This window comes from Phoenix dactylifera, chromosome 11, assembly GCF_009389715.1.
Source record: "Phoenix dactylifera cultivar Barhee BC4 chromosome 11, palm_55x_up_171113_PBpolish2nd_filt_p, whole genome shotgun sequence".
NCBI classification, from domain to species: domain Eukaryota; kingdom Viridiplantae; phylum Streptophyta; class Magnoliopsida; order Arecales; family Arecaceae; genus Phoenix; species Phoenix dactylifera.
Window position 1 is genome coordinate 21,659,041 of NC_052402.1, and position 23,121 is coordinate 21,682,161.

Genomic DNA, 23,121 nt, shown 5'->3' on the forward strand with positions numbered 1-23,121 from the left:
ACCATCCTTTGCTTCAAGACATCTGGATGATGATGAGGGATGGTGGGACCGTTCAGGTTAAGCATGTATTTAGAGAAGCTAATAGGAGCTAACCACACCGGTAGCACCTTATGGGCCGGGAATGGAGAGCTGCCTCTGAAGCTCTGTGACCTTCTATTTTCTGATTTTTTTTTGGATGTATTCATACACGTATTATATGAATTACCTGCCTTAGTAAAAAAAAATAAATAAATAATCCTACCAAGCTCGGTCCAGTGCTGGTCCAACCCCCTTGTCCCAAGCCTATGCGCCACTGCCATCTGACAGTCGTTAGTTTCCCACCACCTTCCTTCCCAAAGCAGAGAAGGCCCATTTCCTTGCCTTCTACCTCCTCCCGTTATTCCGGCGACAGTGAGATTCCTCCATCAAAATGGCTCCTCGCATCAACTTCCATGCACTGGTAGCATCAAATGCACCCACTATCTTTTCTTAACCATCTGGCCTGTTAGCATTCAGGTCAGCCACGTCATCTAATTTTCCAGTGTTTTCCCAAAAAGAAGCTGTGGTTTTGGTTACTTAATTAGTTGATGAGGTACAATTTATATTCCCCTCATTTTTTTTTGGATAAGCTATTTATTTATTTATTTAACTTATTTTCGCTCCGAAGCCGTGCGAGGGAGAGCTTGAGCGGGGGAGGGAGGACGAGAGCGCATGGAGAGCAAACCCTAGTTCTCGAATCAGGCGACAGAGGGCGGCGAGGCGGCGGGGGATCGATCGGAGGGGGAGTGAGGTCCGTTGGATCGGATGGCGTCGGAGGACGGGCGGAGCGAGAGCAGCAACTACACGTCGGAGGACGAGGGCATCGAGGACTACCGGCGGGGCGGGTACCACGCCGTCCGCGTCGGCGATTCCTTCAAGCAAGGGGCCTACGTCGTCCAGTCCAAGCTCGGCTGGGGCCACTTCTCTACCGTCTGGCTCGCCTGGGACACTGTCCACTCCGTAAGATCCCTAAAACCCTCGGATTCTCTCCGTAGAAGCTGAATCCATCTCTTCTTTTCTCGCTGTTTATAGACAGAGTCCTATTAATCTGATCATTTTCTCCTAAAGAAAGGAAGATCGTTTTTTTTTTTTTTTGTTTAAAGTTTTTTCTCAAAAGTCGAAGAAGTAATGGTTGAAGACTTGATCTTGTTTCGATTATTTAGCTCTTTTGCTGTAAGAGCTGATGAGGATTGATAAAAAGTACGAAAACCCATTTGTTTCCGAGATCAAAAATGGAAAAAAATGGTCTAAAAGTTTGATCTTAACTCATGGCTGCAACTCTTTGTATTTGCAATATGATGACCTTGATAAAGGCCTGATCTTTCTATATGTAATCTGTCTCATATGTTGCTTGAACATGGAGGAACTAGAATCAAAATCTGATTTTGCTTTGGTGTTATAGCGGTATGTGGCACTGAAGGTGCAGAAAAGTGCGCAGCACTACACGGAGGCTGCAATGGACGAGATAAAGATCTTGAAACAGATTGCCGAGGGGGATCCGGACAACAAGCGATGTGTTGTGAAGCTGCTCGATCACTTCAAGCATTCAGGACCTAATGGACACCATGTGTGCATGGTGTTTGAGTTTCTCGGGGACAACCTCCTCACTCTCATTAAGTACACCGACTACCGGGGTGTTCCCCTTTCCATGGTGAAAGAGATCTGCCGCCATATTCTTGTGGGCCTTGACTACCTCCACCATGATCTACAGATCATCCACACTGACCTTAAGCCCGAGAACGTTCTCCTGGTATCCAGCATTGACCCTTCCAGGGACCCGCGTCAGTCCACTACTCCCCCCTTTATCCCTGCTGCGAAGTCCAATGACCTGCCACCCAAGTCCCCTGCCCCTGTTAATGGGGACCTTACTCGGAATCAGAAGAAAAAGATGAAGCGGAAAGCAAAGCGAGCAGCTGCCGCAACATCAGGAAGTGCCATGGCTACGGCTGCTGCAGATGCTGATGGGGTGCAGGATTCATCTGCACCAAATGATGATGGTGATGGTGATGGTGGTGTTGAAGTGCAAAAGGGAGCAGTGCATGGGCATAGGAGAGGGAGCAGGAACACGAGGAAGAAGTTGGTGATGGAGGCTGACTTACAGTGCAAGCTGGTGGACTTTGGGAATGCTTGTTGGACATACAAGCAGTTCACAAGTGATATACAGACAAGGCAGTATCGTTGCCCTGAGGTGCTTCTTGGGTCCAAGTATTCGACACCTGCTGATATGTGGTCATTTGCCTGCATTTGCTTTGAGCTTGCGACAGGGGATGTGCTCTTTGATCCACATAGTGGGGACAATTTTGACCGGGATGAGGTAAAAGACATGAAATTGGTACCTTTTGATTTAGAGTTTTTCTTTCCTTATTTATTTACATTTTGGTTATCAATGGTGTTAAATCATATTTGATACTTAAAAGTTTAGTGGTGCTTGAATTAATGCTACCCAGAGCTGCTCTCCTGTCAGTTCTAATTGCTTAAGTACCTTTGCCTGTATTCACAGCTGAGATAAATCTTTCTTAAACCTAATGGAATAACATGTGTGAAAATAATTTTATACATTCACATTACATCATTCTGTCTACTGTAATATACATTGCACAATACATGCAACCAAAACTGGAATCAACCTAGGTAACTCATCTTTCTGTTGCCTAGAGTCACTTATGTTGTAGGCTGTGCTGGTAGTAAGGTGATATTTTTAAATTGCGGCAATGAAGTTTCTACGAGGCTTATCTGCAATTTTTTGTAGGAGAAACTATATCACATACATGTGGTTGTCATATGGTGACAATTAAACACAGGTTCAGGTTCAAAGGCAAAACTTTGTCCACCTATAATTTAACTATGGCATTTTTTACGTGAATAATCACTCCATTATTCCTGCCAATCATGTAATATAACTTTATTTTCATACACTCCCTAGAATATCTAGTTTATTTTTTAGAACACACGTGAATTTAAGGGTATCCTTCAAAAGGTTCCTGCTATGAGCTGCATTTCTGATGTCATCAAGCAGAGGAAAGATCATCTTACAGAAACCCATCATTAGTTCAGAATATGTTATAATTCAGTCTTTAGAGCGTAAATTCGGTGAAATTAAATGAATATTGCTCTGATTTTATCAGAAGCAGGCCTCTCTTTTGCAAATATTGGGAACGTCTGACCTATGTACTCAACGTTTCACCTGGAGTGAGCTAATGAATTAGATGGTCTATCATATAGTACTTGTTTACTAGTAAACTGGATTTCAGATTGGATACTGTGAAGTCTGGTTTATCAAACAAACGATATACTTAGTTCTTTTTTAGTTCAAGATGGAAACTTAAAGTCCTTATCTAATACTAAGTTTTCTAATGCAGTTTCAAATTCACGATTCTGGCATCATGTGCTTATTTTAATGGTCCAATATTTCAATACTTCGGACCTCTTTTAGTTTTTCAATTTCTTCTTTTGCTTGTTTCTTGTCTAACAACTTTGCATGTGAGTAGGTATCTTGTTTTCATCTCAGCTGCATTATAATACAGAAAATTGATTTTGCAGGATTTGAGATCTGAACCTATGTTTTGCCTTGATATGCTTCACCACCTTGTAAAATTGGAAGTATGTGAATCTCATTGTAATTACTGCCAAAGGTTAATAGATGGAAGATTATTTTCTCCTCTCCCAATTGGTGGCAGCCTTCTGGTTCTCCCTTTTTCTATTAGTGGAATCCTCCTAGGCATATATGTCTTCTAATAATATCTTCTCAAATAAGATCCATTTCCATTATTTTCATGACATTGTCTGGGGTTAGATTCTCAAAAAACTACCATGTGAAAATGCACCTTTGCATCAATATCTTTTTAAATCTAATTCTCCAAATATTTCTCAAGGAAGGTTTTAATAATTTGACATTATATCTCCAAACAAAAAAAAAGTCTATCTGTATTTGATAATTCCTCTTCCTCTCATTAATTTAAATCAGTTTTTCATTGTAAAAGCTGTCTCCCTATTATGGTCAGCCTCTTAATTTCTATTCTTTTCTTGTTGAGGATGTTTTTCTTTCTAATTCCTTTCAGCCCCTTGTGTCTACCATACCTTGCTAAGTTTCTGTTTCCTTGTCTGGAGGAATTCTATTGGGGTTTCTACAGTTGCATATGAGTGATTATCTCTTATACAAACATCTTTTGTTGTGTCATGTACTACTATCTTTTTTTTTGACTTCAACAGAATTTGAAAGATTAAACTGGACGATCTAGCAACCAATAAGTCAAAATGTATAGATTTTGTTAGCACCAAATGATCCATAATGGAGCCATTGTATGTCCCCTACATCTTCCCTTCCACAACTTCTCTCTCCATTTGTTCCTTTACAGGAATTACAGAGAAAGTTGATTAAGAGAGAGGCAATGTAATTTAGTGGCAAGCAGGCTGTACTGGTTAAAAACTTCTTAGTAATTATGCTTCTCAATTCTTTATACCAACTACAAACAGCCTCTTGCCAATTGTTTCCATGTCATGGAACCACCTCAAAGCAACTCTGACCTAGCAGATAGTTATACATCACCTTTATGCATCATTAAATACTGAAAAGATAATTGTAGAAAAAGCAATGCAAATTATAGTATAGTTAAAGTTAGCATTAGCCCCTTTATAGAAGGTTTTCATTTTTAGCTCAGCTTCTTCATCTTTGAATAATTCAGAGTATTAACATGTCTTAGTACTGCCCTAGGAGTAGCTGTTGATATCCCCTGTTATGGAGAGTCATAATAACAAGATGTATGGACTAATTGATTTCTTGTACATTCTGGCGGTTAAAAAGTGAAATGTCTATTTGTTTGGAGGAAAATGACAATCTTGTTTAATGCTTATGCTTATTTCTAAAGGATGCAACCTTGATTATGTGTTTACAGTCAGGTACTTTCAAGTTTGACATGTAATGTGCTCTTTATAGTTTCAGAAGAGAATCCTAGATATTCCCTAACCACTCATTAAACTGATAAATGGCACATCCCTTATTCATGTTTAGAATCATAACATGTATGCGTCATTTTAAAGGAGACATAGATTAAAATTTCAGGTTATGTTGATTTTTCAAGACCGACAAACGGTTTTCACCTCAATCATTAGATGATGCTTTTGCTTATGTTAACATTGCATAGTTATCAGTTTAGGACAATCAAAGAGAAAAATGAGCTTTCAATAAATAATTCTAGGAGTAAAGAGTAGGAACAAGCGATACTTTGCATCAATAATAAATCTAAAATACATCATTCCTCTGTTAGAGGTCTCCTCTTATACTTTAACAAGACCAAGTTTTTCCTGACATATGAGTCCCAATGTTACTTAGACACTTGGCATGGGTGCCAAGTGGCAAGTGTCCTCAAGTGTCAAACGCAGCAACCTCAAAAAATCAAGGCATGGGAACATGGTATGTATTTACATCTAATATTATATGTATAGAGAGAATATTTGTATCTGTTTGCATATGTATGTATGTATGAATGTAGTGTCTCTGGGTCTTTTGACGCTTATTCAAAAAAAAAAAGAGATTTGGAATTATAGATGCTAATTAATTATAGAAGTTAATTGAAAATTAAACTAGTGGAATAGCCATGTTGTTTAATTTATTTTTTATTTTCGTTCAAGATATGTAGAGATATTGAAAATGATAACTAACCATGTTATTTTTATATTAAAAACATAATACAATTGCTTAAAGTGTTCATATAACTAAGATAACTTTATATTATAAATAATAAAGAGACTTTGCTTTAAGTGTTTACAAAAGAAAAATAAGGACACTTCACTCAAAGAGTCCAACAATTAAAACTAATAGTCCCTACATGATACTCCCAAAAAAGTTCAAGTATTGGACACTTATGTCTAACGTCAATAGGACACTTCAAGGTGAAGAGTTCAGCCATATCGTGTTGTGTCTAGCTTTGTTCCAGTGTCTAAAAGTGTCGACCAAGGTCCGCGGAACCGGTACTGGACACCATACCGCTTCTTCGACAGTACGAGTCGGTACGGGCCGTGCCGGGTCTGTACTGATGGAGGAGACGACACGTAGATCAGAGGAGAGAGAGAGAGAGAAGGGGGAGAGAAGGAGGGAGGCCGGTGGCGGGTAGTGGATGTGGCCTCGCTCCCATGGCCTCTGCCGACCTCCGGCCCTCTCCCTCTCCCTTTCTCCCCCGCTCGCTCTCTCTTTCCTTTTTCTTCTCCAGCTTCGGCAACAAGTTTCGTTTCCATTGCCGGAACCATACCAGTGAGCCCACGGTATGGAGCGGAATGGAATGGGACGGTTCCGCCGATCCTGTTTCACATTTTCAAATAGCTTAAAAATGGAGTGTTTAGGTAACTTGGATGAGTCCTCAAGAACAGACATACAGCACACCAACAATATTTGGTGCCCTATTGGCTCAATTTTGTGTTTTGGAGTGTCTACAAGGATTGTTTGGTTTTTAGAGGTTATGACGTAAGTTATTTATTCCTTCATTTGTTTTTATGCTATGCCATGGGATGCATGGTTTGTTGAATTGCGCCGAACCGGCCAGTTCCGGGCGTACTGAATTGGACCGGTTGGTTATTGGCATGGTTCAGTCCACCGGTTCGAAATGGAGGGAGAGGGAGAGGTTGAAGTTTGCCGACTTTAGTTGGAAATCTTTCAAAGAATTTAGGGCTTGGCCCTGTTTTGTTTCAATATAGGGGCGACCCCCTGCGAACAAGATAAGGGCTTTCGAGCCCTCTCTCTCTCCCTCCCTTTCTTGGTCCCTCTCCCTCTCCCTCCCTTCCTCTCCCTCTCCCTCTCCCTCTCCCTCCATCTATTTCTTTCTCTCTTCCTCTATCTCCTCCCTCTCCCCCCTTTCTCTGGCTCTCTCTTTGTCGGTACACCTCGGAATGGTATGGTATGGACCCGTACCATGCCAAACCAGTCATTGGCCGGTATGCCCTCCGGTTTTGGTTCAATAAATCTTGATGGAAAGCTTATTTTAAGTTTTGTTGTAAGAATCTTTTCTTATTAAGTCGTGTTATGTGCAATTCAGATTGATTTCTAACTAGAGGTGGGCATTGGGCCGGGCCGCAGCACGAAGCGGGCCATGCCTGGCACGGCCTGCTTGCTACAGTAATGGGCCGTGCTAGGCACGGCTCATAAAAGGGGGCCGGGCTGGGTTAGGGATTTTTGGCCCGCGGGCCGAGCCTGGCACGGCTCATAAGGGCCTGGGCTGGCACAATTCGTGGGCCAAGCACGGCACGGCCCGCGGGCCTAGGGCACATGCTCCCATTTATATTCCCACGCTTCCCCACTTCGTCGTCCATCGGAACAAGCTAGAGACGAAAGAGATTTAGAGAGAGAGAGAAGGGGGGGAAGATGAAGCTGGTTTGGTGCCCGGAAACGGCCTCCAAGGCGTACATCGGCGCCGTAAAAGCCTTAGCCAACCGTGAGCTCGAGGAGACCAACGTGGCGGAGCTGGTAGCCGCCATGGCCGGTGGGTGGAAGGCTCAGCTCATCGTGGAGGCCTGGGATCACGGCGACGGGGCAGCCACGAGCCTCGGCCTCGAGGCTGCCGCCAGGCACACGCGGGGGCGGCATGTGTGTGTAGTCCCGGACGAGCGGTCGGTGGCCGAGTACGTGGAGGTGATGCGAAGAGCGGGGCTGCCGGCTGTGGAGCCGGCGGTGGTGGTTGGGGAGGCGGAGGAGGTGATGGGGGAGATGCAGGGGGTGGACTTCATGGTGGTGGACTGGCGGCGGAGGGATGCGGTGAAGGTATTGCGGGCGGCGAGGGCGGGGCCGAGGGCGGGGCCGAGGGGGATGGTGGTGGTGAGGAAGGGCGCCGGGAGGATGCGGAGCGGGGCGGCGGCGATGGCGGCAGGGACGAGGCTGGTGAAGTCGGCGTTCTTGCCGATAGGGAGGGGGTTGGAGGTGCTGCATCTTGGCGTGGGGAAGGGGCCGAGCTTGGGCAGTGGTTGTGGCCCGGTGGATAAAACATATGGATCGCGACACCGGCAAGGAGCATGTGTTCCGGCGTTGATTCGTGTCAGGCATGGCCCGTCTCGTGCCTGGCACGGCCCGTGCCGGGCCCGACATGGCCCGTCTCGTGCATGGCACGGCCCGTGCCGGGCCCGGCATGGCCCGCCACCCCACGAGCCTAGAGCTGTGTCGGGCTTAGCCTTTAGGTTAAGCAGGCCGTGCCAGGCACGATCCGTTTAGTAACAAGCCGGGCCAGGCACGGCCCGGCCCGACCCAGGCCCGATGCCCATCTCTATTTCTAACTTCATGTCATATAACTTAAATCACATTAATGAGTCATGGACAAATCATAGGGGATAAATGTTACGTGATTTTGAATGTAATTTGGCGAAAGACAGTGTTTGTTGGTTGAGGGCAAAGATGTATTAAAAGATAGGTTTATGGGTTTGTCTTGTCTTGTATTTCACAAGTATAGAAGTACTTCCTATTGAAGTGTCCATATGATCGAATGAGATTTGTAGTGCACAAATACTACTTGCATCGCAATCAAGAAGTCCTACATGTATCAATGAATTTATATATGGAACCTAGCTCGACTAGTTTAGGTTTGTTTATGAAGGTCCAAAATCGGCCTCTCTCGCAGGAGGTGCTTATTTGTAATTGAGGTCTTATCTACTAGTTGGAGGTGAAAAAAATCTTTAAATCAAGGACCAAATGAAAATTCACTGATATGAGATGGTTTCTTTCTCATTCAATCTTCAAATAAATGATCTCTCTTCCCACAAATGGTTGGCTTTTTGGGAATATTGTTGACCTATAGATTTTTCAGAGAATACATGGGGTCTAAACATGAATATATTTTTTTAGGTGTCAAATGGGTTTACCCCAAATTTTGCCATTTTCTTGAGATACAAATTTGCAATTATTTCACACAATCTAGCTTAACATGATGAGGGTGTGTTTGGTGTTGTTAACAAAAGCATTTCTAGAACTTTTACAATAAAAAATTGCCTTTCGGGACAAGGATGTGTATGGTAACCTTCTATAAGTACTACTCACATAAACAGAAGTAAAAAGCTGCTTTAGAAGAAGTTAGGAAATCTAGTCAAAAAGCTGCCTTACATAAGAATAGTTGTCTTGCACATGCACATGATTAGGTCAATTTAAATTTAATTTGCTTGCGTGAACTCAATCCAAACCAAACATATGGTTTTATGGGCATTTTTTTAATTGCTTAATACCATGGACTACCGTACCGGTCCGGAACTAGACCGGTACCGGAACCATGTTATTTCCGGTATCTCCTAGTTTTTTTAGCAGAACCGACCGGTACGGAGCCCGTACAGGTCGGTACCGGCCTCGTACTGGTGCGAACCGGTACGATTTTTTTTTTTAATGAACCACAGCACGAGGCGCTGTGGTTTTTGAAACCACTGCGCCGCGCTGTGGTTTCCCAAACGGGCCACTTCTTTTTAAAAAAAAGCTGTGGTCTGTCGGCCACAGCTTTTTTTGATGGGAAAGAAAGAAGTGGTCGAGGCAAGAAAAGAGGTGGCCTCTCGGCCACTTCTTTTTTTAGTTTTTTTTTTAAAAAAGAAGTGGCCGAGAGGCCACTTCTTTCTTTTCACAACACAAAAGAAGTGGCCTCTCGGCCACTTCTGTTTCAGCCTTTTCAAAATAAATCTTGATGGCCGAGCCCGAGAAAGATTGGCCTGTTTGCACCTCGCCTTCCTCCTCACTCGTTCGGTTATAAGAACCGAACGAGAGGCTCTGTCCAGAGTAACTCAAATCGAGAGCATTCAGAGAGATTGACTTGTCCAGAGTAACTCAAATTCAGTGAGCCTCTGAAGAGTAATCAGAGACGGAAATATTTGAGAGATAGCCCACAAATTGAGGAGGAGGTCCTACCCAAAAAATCTAGCAAAGACTATTTAAGGTGCGATTTTTTTGTCCTATGTTATTTCATTAATTTTGTTAATAAGTAACTTAAAAAAAATAGTTTATAAATTACTTAAAAAATAAGATAATGCGAAAATTTACTTTATTTGCTTAATTTTTTGATAAGTTGTACATTTATGATAGAAATGGAGCCATCAAGATAAACGAACCCTACAAAGCGTGATATTGGCTGGTCTTATGGGCGAAAACTTGGAAGAGAGGGGCAACGACACCAATTTCAATGCAACTTTTGCGACAAGATTTTTAAGGGAGGAGGGGTAACCAGGTTGAAGCAACACTTAGCCAGAAATTCCGGTGAGGTTGCTACGTGCCCGAATTGTTCTAGCGAGATTCGTGTGCTGATGAGGCAGAATCTTGCTAAGGTCAAAGAAGCAAAGGAGATGGCTTCCAAGAAGAGAGCCGAGGTCGATCGCCGAGCGGCAGAGCTATCTTCCTATCACTCTAGGGAGCCAGAGGAGGTTGAGGATCTAGATGAGGAGGAGGCAGATATTCAGGCGGCCATGCATGCAAGCCTGGATGATTAGTGGCAGCAGGAGGAGGTGGCCAGACATAGGGCTTGATTTGGGCCCTCTGCATACGAGTCGGGCGGCGGTTCTGGGAGCACTAGACAAGATCCAGAGTTCTTGAGGACAACTTCAGTCAGGGAGGGCGTCGGCAAAGAACGTGGCCGGTTGCATCTATGCTGGGTAGTTTTGGTAGCCGAAAGAAGTCATCTAGAGAAATTCCATAAGGAGCGACAATTCATGATGTAGATCCGCATGCTCTCCTCAGCAGAGATTCAAGGCAGCAGAGGGTAGACACAATGTGGATGAAGGATAAGAAGAAAACTATATGGCGAGCTATTGGATTCTGGTTTCACTTCAGCTACATCCCAGCGAATGTGGCAGACAATACATACTACAGGTCTGCCATTGCCGCCATACAAGCTGCCGGTCCCGGTGTAGTTCCTTCAGGCCCGAAGGACATATACGGTGAGCTTCTTGACAACAATAAGGAGGAGCTGGAGAATTGGATTGACTCCTACAAGAGCAAGTGATCCATATATGGACTAACCATCATGTGCGATGGTTGGACCGGTCCGATCAGGTGGAGCATCATCAACTTTCTGACATACTGTGATGCGAAGACCTTCTTCCACAAGTCGGTTGATGCTTCGGCTTATGTGCACAACACCACGTACATGCTGAAACTTATGGAGGATGTGATTGATCTGGTAGGAGAGGAGAATGTCGTGCTGGTCGTCACTGATAATGGGCCGCAATATAAGGTTGCCGGGCAGGTCTTGATGGAGCGGCGACCACATATTTTCTGGACCCCATGTGCTGCGCATTGTATCGATCTCATGTTGATGGACATTGGAAAGATCCGTAGGGTGCAACAAACGATGGAGACAGCCCAATGCATTACCAGGTATATTTATAGCCATAACTGGATCCTTTCACTGATGAGAAAGTATGCAGGAGGAGAGATTCTGAGACCAGAAGTCGCACGGTTTGCTACCAACTTCATCGCACTTGATAGCATACTTGAGAAGAGAGGAGTCCTACATCAGATGTTTGCCAGTCCCGAATGGTATGATAGTAGATATTCTTATGCCGGCACTGAAGGGAGCAAGATAAAAGACTTGGTGACGAGACAGCCATTCTGGCAGCGGGCTAATACAATAGTCAAGGCTATCAAACCATTATATGAAGTGCTGCGGGCCGTAGATAGCGAGATCTATCCCCAGATGGGGTTTTTATATCACATGATGGTCAAGACAAAGGATCAGATTATGGAGGCAGATCCAGCACATGGCCGGTCGTACATCAACATCATTGAGCAATGGTGGGGAGCGCAAATGGGTAAGAAATTGCATCTAGCGGGTAAGCTAAGATATAATTATAGTGACAATTATAGTGATGGATGTAATTATATAATTATGCTAAGATAGTCTCGTATATGTGCAGCATACTACCTAAACCCCCGGTTTCAGTACAACATAGATGGAATTGGTATGGATGAAACACTTCTGGATGCTTTGCGTAATGTGATTTACAAGATGGAGCATGATTCAGAAAAAGCGGCCTTATGTCTTGAAGAGGTAATTATGATTTAGTAATTACCAGCATCTGTAAGTATATCGGCATCTTCAATTATTAACATGGCTTTCTTATGCTTATTTTTCACAGAGCAAATTATTTAGAGAGGGCAGCTACAATTTTGGCCAACGAGCGGCTGTCGTCAACAAACATAATATGAATCCAGGTATGTGACACATCAGGAAAACATTCACCTGGTGTTACTTAGTTACTATTATGAAACTATCATATATGTAATTTTCATAAACATTTTTGCAGCTGAATGGTGGGTGCATTTTGGCGGATCCGCGAGAAATCTAAGCGGATAGCTATCCGGATCCTCTCCCAAACAGTCTCCTCTAGTGGCTGTGAGCGCAATTGGTCCACCTTCGCCCTTATCCATAGCAAACAAAGAAACCGTTTGACGCAAAAACGCCTCAACGACCTTGTTTATGTGCATTACAATTTGCGGTTGAGGCTAAAGTGCATCCAGGAGGAAGCGGAGCTCAAGTATACATATCCGATTTACGGACCTTCACCGCTGATGACGATGATCCACTACTCGGCTGGCTTGTAGGCCAGCAGCAGGAGCCCGAGCTTGACGAGCCAGGATCGCCTCCACGATCAGCTAGCTTCATAGCCACCGAAGCTACGGTCGATCCAGAGCAATGGGCTGAGCGCAATATTCCACGCACTCCTAGAGTTGATCAGCCGCAGGGACAGGGGAGCCAGTCACCACATGATTGGTACGAGACACCCTCCGAGAGAACTGATCGAGAGATGCTTGGCAGACAAGGGCGACATAGCCAAACAAAGAGGGCCAGGAAAGGCAAACAAAGGGTCCCAATGGAGAGTATCGAGGAAGAGACTTGGACTAGCAGCGATGAAGGTTCTGGTGGTGATGGATCTTCTAGCCATGGAGGGAGCGGAGGACAATATGGTACTCATGAGACATAGCCGGAGGGTGGTCTTTATTTCACCGGTGAGTCCCAATTTACGGATGCTACACAGGATACGGACCACGGTCGACCACCTGATAGATTTCGTGAGGATATCATTGGATATAGAAGACGGGCTCGAGGTCGTTCAGGAAGACAGGATACGACTGTAAATCCGACAGCATACGGATACGGATTCTATTATCCACAGCTTTAGCTTGACGAATATGGATATGGTGCATTGGATTTTACTTCCGCTATATTTGGATGGGCTCCTACACAATCAGAGGACACCTCTCAGAGCCAGAGCGTGAGCGAGAGATCTGACAGTTCTTATAACCTGGCGCGCGTTCCTTCTGATTGGGTTGATTTGCCTCCTCCTGATTATACTTATGATCCGGATATCTACGAGAGGCATCGGCACTCGTTCCGATTTTAGATATCCAAGAGTGCTTTAAATGTATGTAAATGATTCTATTTTAATTTGAAGATATTTTATGTGTATTATTTTATCATTTGGAACGGGAGAAAAACATAACATGCATCATCTATGTTTCAAATTTCAACCCTAAATTTAAACATAAAAACATCAAAAATCATGAAAAAAGCAATAAAAAAACATCAATCTTCACTTAATTTAAGATCCAACAGAGACAACATTTTTTTTAAGAAAAAATTCAAATTTCTGGCTCGCGGTACTGGCCCGGCCGGCCACCGGTACGCCGACCGGCACCGATACGGCGGACCTTGCTTAATACAATATCAAGATAGTTCGATTTATATCTATTAGAATTAGACCTATTCTATTGAAACCAAGGTTTCAGATAGCGTTGAAACGGGCCAATATGAATGTACCTGTACCTCTGGCTGGTTTCCAGCACCAGTACAAAGTGTGTTGGTAAGAGATGTAATCATGTACTATGCGCCATTACCTGGTACCATGCCATTCTGGCAAAAAACTGGTGTGAGGTCTAGTACTGGTATTTGAAACCTTGGTTAAGACCAAATAAGTTTAAAACAAATGATTTCACATGTTGTGTTACCTTAAGCTGCATAAGTGAAAGAGTGCTTCTTTCTAAAGCACTTCAATTAAAGCTCTTCATAAAAGAGTACACGCAAACGGTAATGCAAAATAAGCATCATCATTTGCAAATTATTAAATTTAATATCATATTAACAACAATTGCAGTATTAAAAATTAACAAGCATGATAAAAAGGTGAGAAGAGCACAAATAGATGAGGTTATGTATGCAGGATCTGAGATAAACAACACTAAATTTATACATATTCGTCAAACAGGAAATGTTAGCAGCATGGAAAGTTCAACATAAAAATCCACATCCCATATTATTCACAAAGTGCTATCCATCCTCTTACCACCACTTTTAGTTAACTTGATGGAGTTAGAAAGTTACAACTTACAAGTATATGGACTGGGGAAGAATCTATTTTACAATTTCTATTAATGCTTCTATTCTAGCACTCTTGAAGAAGGTTACAAATACATCGGCAGCATTCAATTTCTATGAATGATTCTACTGTAGCTCTTTAATTGCTCATATTAAAGCATATGAAGTGAAGGCTATTTGTTAGTAAGATGTACTTTGATAGATATAGGTTTTACTTAAGATAAAATGGTGAAAAAAAGAAAAAAACTGAAAGAAACTTCAACATATGAACTTATTAGTGACTTCATATCACGCTTAGAGTGAAGTATTCAAGCTAGTGTAAAATATGTTATCACTGTCAATGTCAAGGCCTGGTATGAATGGAACTTTGCAGCTTGGACAATCATGGTGCGATCCATTTGTCGCTTTACTTGATGTCCATGCTTTAAGTGACTTCTTAGTGACTAGTAGAAGTCTCCTTTTTTCTTATTATAGGATCCTTTGTAAGTCTTGGAAACCAACAACGTGTGTTTTAAGATTTCTATCACTTTTATTCCGCTCGAAGATTCTCTGTTCCCAATCCAGAAGGGATATGCCTTACAGTTTTCATTTTGCTTCTCTGAAATAACTGACAATGAGTTCTGCTGCCTTTAGGGCATGACTAGAACGACAAATATATGTAACCATAAACAAAACAACTGGGTAGGAATTTTCCAAGTTTCCATAGCATTGAAGGTTTAGAATGCATATCATCTTTGGAAATAAGCATGCACGTCACAAGTTACTCAAGAGTGCTACAGGTTCTGTTCTATTATTAGGCAGACATAATGATCAGAATGATTTCAAGCTATTTAAAGCTTTTGTTGTGTTGAATATATATGCCACATGCAAATCTAGGATTTACGTTGAAACTGTTAGATTGAATAAGTTTTGTTCTCTCCGAGTCGACTCACATAGGATAACAAGGGTCAGAATTTGAACCGGCAGAATGCATCTGTTTGTAGATTTATTGTCAAAGAAATGATTTAAAATCCTATTTATTGGCATTTATGATATAAAATACAATAAATGAGAAAAAATCCTAACATTTCCATGTTGTCCTAAAATCTACCTCTGCACATGTATTTCAATAATGACGTGCATATGCAGTCCAATCCCAAGAAATCATAAGAGGATCTGAGCAGGTTTTTGTAGTGAGAGTTCTAGGGTTGAGATTGTTGGAGGGAGGAGATGGAGTCAGAAAGAGGGTATGAGAACTGGTTTTTATAAAGGAAAAAAAGGATGACCTGCCACTTTTTTTCATTACCCTTTCAAAAGAGTCATTCAATCTGTACCAAAAAAAAGAGTCATTTAAAGAAGACATGAAAGATGAAAACAAATTTATTAGCTGGCTACTTCATGCTAGTTTCTTTCGTTGCAGCTCGGTGGTAAGGATGAAAGAAATATCTGAGGATATTTCTATTACTCATATAGTCTATTACTCTTTTGTGTTTGTGTTTAATTTTTTATTTTTTATTTTGGAGGTATGATATTTTATGAGTATTGAGTGTCTGGTGATATCTGAAAGCATAGATCCCTTTTTCTCTTATTAATCATATAGTTTATTTTTCGTGAAATGCTGGTAAAAGGGCATCCAGATGTACAAGGCTCCCGCCAGTTTGGAGTCTGGGGAGGGTTAGATGTATGCAGCCTTTCCCTATGGACGGAAAGACTGTATCTGTGGTTTGATGTTTCAAACCCATGGCACGCATGTTATAATGAAGCAACTTTACTATTGCACCAAGCTCTGCTCTCCATGAAATGCTAGTATAAATCAAAATTAATACTTAACTCTTACCAACATATGTTTACATATAGATCTGTAAAGTTATTTTCTATAATTACCGGTTTTCATATATTTAGCCGACAAAACAGCCCCTTAGAGTTCTAAGGTATTCAAGTGTAAGTGAGCGTCATACATGACATATTTATATGGTGAAAAAAATACACTTGATTATGTATTGGTGCAAAATGCTCTTAATAGCCAATTTTTAAGCAGAGCCTGTGTTGCATATTGCAACATGGCATCAAGGCCTTAGTCAATCATGTGGACGTTGAGTGAAATTTCAGAAGATTTATTTTCCTAGTAAGAAAATTATGTAAGGCTGGGGTTTTGATTATGCCATTACATGAATTAAATGCAAGAAAAACTCTTATTGTTTGTTACATCAATCTCTTGCTGAAGCCTGGGTAGGGTTGACCATATTAAATTGTTGGTCATATTCGTGTCTGGGTCGGGAAACCCAAAATTTTCGTAATATATCCATTTTTAGCTAGGTAGCCTGTAAAGATACAAAGGAGGGAAAAATCACTGTAGAAGCGACCGAGCTCTAGGATGATTGTTACAATCTCTATTGTTCCCTATCTTGCCTATGCTTCTGCCATTGTTTTTACAGCTGAGCTGAATTCTTGCTTTATGTTAATGCCACATTTGTCAGGCCATCTGCTTGACTTTTTATGTAAGAATCAATTGCCACATTTATCTCATTCTTATGTCATCTTTCTCTTTGTGTCTGAGGGTCACTGCTCTCATGTCGCCGCTACTTTTCTGTCAGAGTTCAAACCACATGTTGTCACCCAGTTGCTCATTAGGGACTGCATCTAAGAAAAATGCTCCCCAAAGATGCCCTAGCTGGATTAATTAGTTCTCTTGAGTGATTTTAAAACCATGTTAAACATTTTTTTTTTGAACTAACAGGGGTTATTGATTGTTCACTTAGACACTTGCTATGCCAGTAATTTATATTGTTCACTTGATGCGTAGGTAAAAAACATTCATTTTTGATTTTTTTCTTCTTTTTGACCAGTCTAGAGTGTCTGCATATTTTCCACATACCAACAGATAAACTAGTGGCTGCTAATGTTGTGTTATCAATTTTTTGACATTCCATACAATTTATCATTATCAATCCTAGATGTTACAGTGAAGTGAAAATGTGAAAGGCGAAAGTTAATAGTGATAGTTGCACATTTCCTGCAATAGCTGGTGTTCATTGTTTTGTGATGCTGAAATATTTTATTAGAATTCTCGAGATGAATATTTCCTTTTTTCTTTTATCGATCAAGATTTGCTTTCTCCAAAAATAAGAAGAAACATAATGCTAGGTGTGCTTGAATATCTGATGTTGCATTGTGCTGTTTATATTTCCCATAGATATTATCATGTCCGAACGCCAAACCTGATATTTTTCCAGGTTTCATTAACTTTGACGCGTGTCTCCAAACTTCAAACCTGATATCATCAAGAAACATACTTTTTGGTACTTATAATGATTCAGGCTTGCAAACTAAATTTGCAGCCCATCCAGATCAGAATAAAATCCATGCCTCACATTCCTAGTTAAATGCGGAGCATACAAAGCCCTCAAGAGAGGAGCAGATAAGCTGGTTCTCTGAGCATACGTAACAGCAAATTTTGCAAATTGTTCTATCTTCTATTGCCAGCATAAAAATTTCTATGCTGGTTTCGTGGCATTATAGAAATTTCTGTGCAGACAAGCATTCTACTGTCCTGCATCAATGTTGCCTGCAAACACTATCCCTAGTGCATACAATTCTTTGTTGGATGACTGCATGCTCTTATGCATGTCTAATAGAGATAGCTTTCTCCTAAATTAAGAGGTATGAATTTGCTGCTTGGTACACTGCGCAAACCATCTTCTACTAATGCATGGATATGGTATCTCGATTCTTCCAGGCTTTCTGGAGCAGCTATGATTAGGATGATCTAGATTGACTGTGATGATGTTGTAATAGGGGAGAATCTATACTGGTAATACTTGAGCTATAATTGTTTATCCATTATTCTACTTATGATGTGCAGGACCACTTAGCACTGATGATGGAGCTACTGGGTATGATGCCACGCAAGGTAAAGCCATCTTTACTCCCCACTTAAGTTCATCTATAGAAAGCTTTTTTGTTTACAACTTCACTCAATGCTTGTTGCCAGATCGCCTTGGGCGGCCGGTACTCCCGTGCATTCTTTAACAGGTATGGGGACTTGAGGCACATCCGCCGCTTGAAGTTTTGGCCACTCCACAAAGTGCTCATTGAGAAGTACAACTTCAACGAACGAGATGCAAAAGACATTGCCGACTTCCTTGTCCCTGTATTAGACTTCGTTCCAGAAAAGCGTCCCACAGCTTCTCAGTTGCTTCAGCACCCATGGATTGATGCAGGACCTTTACTACGTGAGCCATGCGTGCCACCCACTGATCAAAGACAGCCATCTGTTTCCGAGAAGCAGAGGAAGGAGAGAGATGAAAAGGAGGAAATGGCAGTGGGATTGGGGAATATGGCTATTGATGGAGCTGCATAGCCAACCAAAGATCCTCAAAGTAGTAGTAGACCAAGCAAGGTAAATCTTACAGCATCTAGGTAGTTAGTCGTTATGATATACGAGCATTCCACCTTCAAAATGAGCTAGTTTTTTTGCCACAGTGCATGTATTCTGGCTGGGAGAATGATAAACCCTCCCAGCTTGAAATGCCTCAAGGATGGGTGTAAAATGGGAAGGCTTAGGTGTTCAATTAGGGTGGGAACAGTGATTGAGGTATATTTATGTGGCGGGATTATAGAGATCGATCCCTGTATGATGAGCTCCCATTTATTCAAATTTCTTCTTGGAATGAACTTGTGCAACACTAATCATCTTTATTTATCTGGAAATTTTCGAATAATAGCTGGTTTATAAAGTCTAATTTGATCATCTGAATAGTTATGTGGTCACCAAGGTGAATGCATACACAGGGAGGCCAATAGTGCTACCGATTATGTGGCTTCTTATGCGGCCCAATATTCCGGAGACATCAACATGATTCTGTATCATCTTCTTTGCATTTTTTGCTTCTTTCTGACTTTATAGGCTATAACTCACACCGGTTATATGTGAGTGGTCGCTGTACCAAAAAAAAAAAAGTTATGTCATTTTATACTCTTGCACATGATTGATGGCTCAGTTTCTTGTATGTTGCCACTAACTTTGAAGTGCACCCCTATTATATTGGGGCACTCCCCATTTGGCAAGGTGTTTGGAGCATCAGAAATTGTCCAAAAAAAAAGTACTTTGAATGATACAGTGATGTTTGGTAAATAATTGGAAACTATTTTAACTTTGCTAAAAAGCTGAAAAAGATTTACTTACGGAAGAATCTCTCCTGAGCTATTTTATAGCAAATGCCAGAAAGTTGATGTGGCTTTAATGAAATTTTTATAGTGACCAAAACTTCCATAAAGAAGTGCCATAAAAATATTATACTATGAAATAATATAGTAATATGTAGTAATAGTAGTAATAATAATAATAATAATAATAATAATAATAATAATAATAATAATAATTGCAATAGTTTATATCAAAATATTTTATTATAATTATTAACTGACATTAGCTATGATATTATGTTATATTATATTATGTTATTACATTATATCATTATAATAACATGTTAATATATTACTATATTATATCGTATCATATTATATTATAATAATATTATACTATGTAATAATATATAATATTATATTTTATTATATTTTATAATACTATTTAGTACCCTTTATTATTATTTTATTATATTAAAAGTATTTTCTCAGTTAGGTTACGTAGTTAGCATTTCTTTTTATTTTTATTTTTTGAAAGCTCCATTTTTTTTTTGCTACAAGTAAAAGCTTTACTTTCAAAAACCCTAAAAGTTGTACTACCAACAACAAACAGAGAAGGGTTTTTAGAAATTTCTTATTTGAGTTCTGATTAAAATATATGCAATGAGTATCTGTCGTTCATGATCTACACTTTGAATGTGTTCCCAGAATTAGATAACAGGAATGAAGTTACAGGTACGAATCATGATGGCAGATCTTGTGGAATCCTTGCTGGGATTGGCCATGCTGGAAAGTTCAGCCCGTTTCTTTTTTTTGGGAGGGTGAGAAATTTTTTTTTTTGGCCAACTAGAAGAAGTTATTAAATGGCATAAGAGCCACCCCAGTTACCCCACTTCCAGCTACTACAACCTCTTTACACTCACCAACAAGAAGGCAAATCAAATGATTGAAGCACAGTCCAAAAGATTAGACATTGCTGTGACAAATGCTGGTGAATGGATCTCACTTCCAAGAAACTTCCTTCCAAGCAATCCGTTTCCATTACTGATCCTAGTTTTGCGGAGACGAATATATACAACGATGGTGAGTTGATTGAGTTGATAAAGGATACACCTTTAATCAGGTTTGATCTTCCAAGCCTGGGACTGGATATTGGAAACTCCATCAGAAGCATCATTTTGTAAGCTTTATCAAAGAAATGAGCTTACGTCGACCGAGTTGGCCAAAGGTGGCATCAATGAGTTAATGCAATTAAAAGCAAATAGTTCTTTGATAATTAAACTGATCGATTCTTGCCAAGACAGAGTTGAGGTCAAGTAGGAATACAATATAAAGTAGCAGGTATGCATTGGCTTCTAAATGATTTGATATCTGAGACCAGGTTTCCAGATACACAAATAAGGTTCAGGTCCAAATGATTTAAGACCAAGAGAGTTCAGATAACAGTTGAGAAGTTTTCAATGAAACCAATTCAAGCTATATAAAACAGTAGAAGAATAACCAAAAGAAAAGGCAATGAAAAGCTATCAAGTTTGAACCAAAAATATCAATAACTAAAACCCAGTGCCACTGCAACATCCACATTAGATGTAGTTCTTTAGATTTTTCTCAAGAACAGCACACATGCGACTTCCCTGAAACAAATGAATCAATGGATACAACGTTAGAATCTTGCCCGACGACGTAAGACATGATAAGACATGGCAGTGCAAGGATGCTAGAGGAAGATGCAGGTGATTTCGAGGAACAGGTTTGTGAGCTTTATTTAGAGGGAGGTACATAAAATGGATCATCCTTGTCCATCTCCATTGCGAGGCCATGGAAGTCACAACTAACTCTGTGCTGGTTCCGAGTTTGGAAGTACATATTGAAGGCATTATGAAGCTTTCGCATTTGAATTGAAGCTACTGCAAGATCTGTTAGAAGTTGCCGTGCGATCGGAATGATCGTAAGCATACTTCGCGCTCGCTGCGAAGGATGCACCGCTGTAGTTTGTAGAGCTTGACAATCTGAGCTATTAGATTATTAACATCATCTTAGAATTGCCCCGGTTATGTGAGAACCCATGCGGGCATGTATTTAATCCCATATCAGTTATTTACTGGGTAGATCTTTGGTATTTATACAGAATCAAAGAACTCAAATAATACCTTCCAATTATCCTTTTTGGGTGAGATACTGGGTTGTGACAAATAGTATTAGAGCGGACTGACCCGAAACCTATGTAGACTAGAAGACACTATAGTACGGATTCATTAGGTTGACCACAAGTCGTGGTGCTTGTGATTAGATTTGAACTCTTAGTCTGTGTGCGGACCTGCGTTTAGTCCCATATCGGTTATTTTCTGGATAGATCTTGGCTACTTGTACAGGATCAAGAAATTCAAATAATACCTTCCGGCTAGCCATTTTGGGTGAGGTCTATTTTTAAGATCTTAAGATCATTTATGTCAATAGAAGCTTAAACTCGCTAACTATTTTACTTGCTAGCCCCAATGAATCTACCTCTCATCTTCTTGTGAAATATACTTTTGCTAAAAGTTTATGGTTCCCTTTGAAATTACATCTTAAACATTTCAGGCTGGTCGAAGGACATTCGGGATCTTCGGTCTGACTTGGCGGCGGAAGAAAATCAAGTGAGAATCGCGAAAAGATTGGGACCAGCTCATTGTGTCGATACATTGGCAGATTTGGTTGGAACGAAACGCAGGGATTTTTCTTCAGAAGATTGGCTCGATCCGTTCGTCACTTCATATGGCTCTGAATTTCTTTGTGCTTTGGGGGGATCTCTGCAGCGGGAAAGCTAGAGAGTCAATTCTCAGAAGCCATAAACGCTCTCGTTTTATTCTAGTCTATCATAATTTGTCATGCTATGTGGCAAATTCATAATTTCTAAGCAATAAATCTGGGGGAAGTGCTCTGCTTCCCCCATTTTCAATCAAAAAATTAAAAAGATGAGTGCGAGAAACTGGATATTTAGTCCTTTTAATTGCTGAAGTTGAAGCAATGAAAGCACCTATTACCGAAAATCGAGAGGAAATTAATGAAATACGCATGGGAAAAGAACAAGATAATCCAAGTTAATCATAACCAGAGTTGGCATTATCATACACTTAATTATTTTTATTTTTTAAGTTTTAAAAAATAAATATATTTTGTACGGTCAAATTATTTTTTAAAAATAAATATGATGGTGATGGTATAGGCGGCGGCAGTTGCACTGGAGGCAATGGAAGCGATGGTGGTATAGTGAGGAGACGATACTAGTGGTAATGGTGTGATAGAGGGAATGATGGTAATGGTGATAATAACAACAAAGATAGTGGTGACAAATGGACCGATGATGTGGCAAAAGTAATAATGATTATTCAGAGCGAAGGTAACAATGATCGTGATAGCAATGGTAAGGGTGGTGATGGAGGAGCCATCAATGTGGTAGAGGTGACAATAATGGGATGAAAGCTATGATGGTAGCTGTGGAGGCGGTGTTTGAAATGATAGTAATAAACATGAATTTTTTTGTTTTTGAAAATACCAAATGTAGGTATTTCTTCCTTTCATTTTTCTAAAAATAATAAAAGTTTCATTAAAAAGAATAAAAAATAAAAACAATAATATCAAATATTTTCTTATCTCAATTTTTATAACTATATTTTTTAAATAT

At 40.7% G+C, this 23,121-nt stretch overlaps 1 protein-coding gene across 1 annotated transcript; it reads left to right on the plus strand.

Annotated features, from left to right (window-relative positions):
• Positions 1–395: 395 nt before the first annotated feature.
• On the plus strand, positions 396–19,033 carry LOC120112444 (SRSF protein kinase 2-like). Its single transcript, XM_039131893.1, has 5 exons — positions 396–571; positions 647–978; positions 1,421–2,332; positions 18,175–18,222; positions 18,304–19,033. The coding sequence occupies exons 2-5, from the start codon at positions 784–786 to the stop codon at positions 18,670–18,672; spliced, it is 1,524 nt and encodes a 507-aa protein (XP_038987821.1). The 5' UTR covers positions 396–571; positions 647–783; the 3' UTR covers positions 18,673–19,033.
• Positions 19,034–23,121: the final 4,088 nt, after the last annotated feature.

Coding starts and splice junctions, on each gene's coding strand:
- LOC120112444 (XM_039131893.1), top strand. CDS start 784: ATGGCGTCGGAGGACGGGCGGAGCGAGAGCAGCAACTACACGTCGGAG. Junction 2,333..18,174: donor ACAATTTTGACCGGGATGAG/GTAAAAGACATG, acceptor TATGATGTGCAG/GACCACTTAGCACTGATGAT. Junction 18,223..18,303: donor TGGGTATGATGCCACGCAAG/GTAAAGCCATCT, acceptor GCTTGTTGCCAG/ATCGCCTTGGGCGGCCGGTA.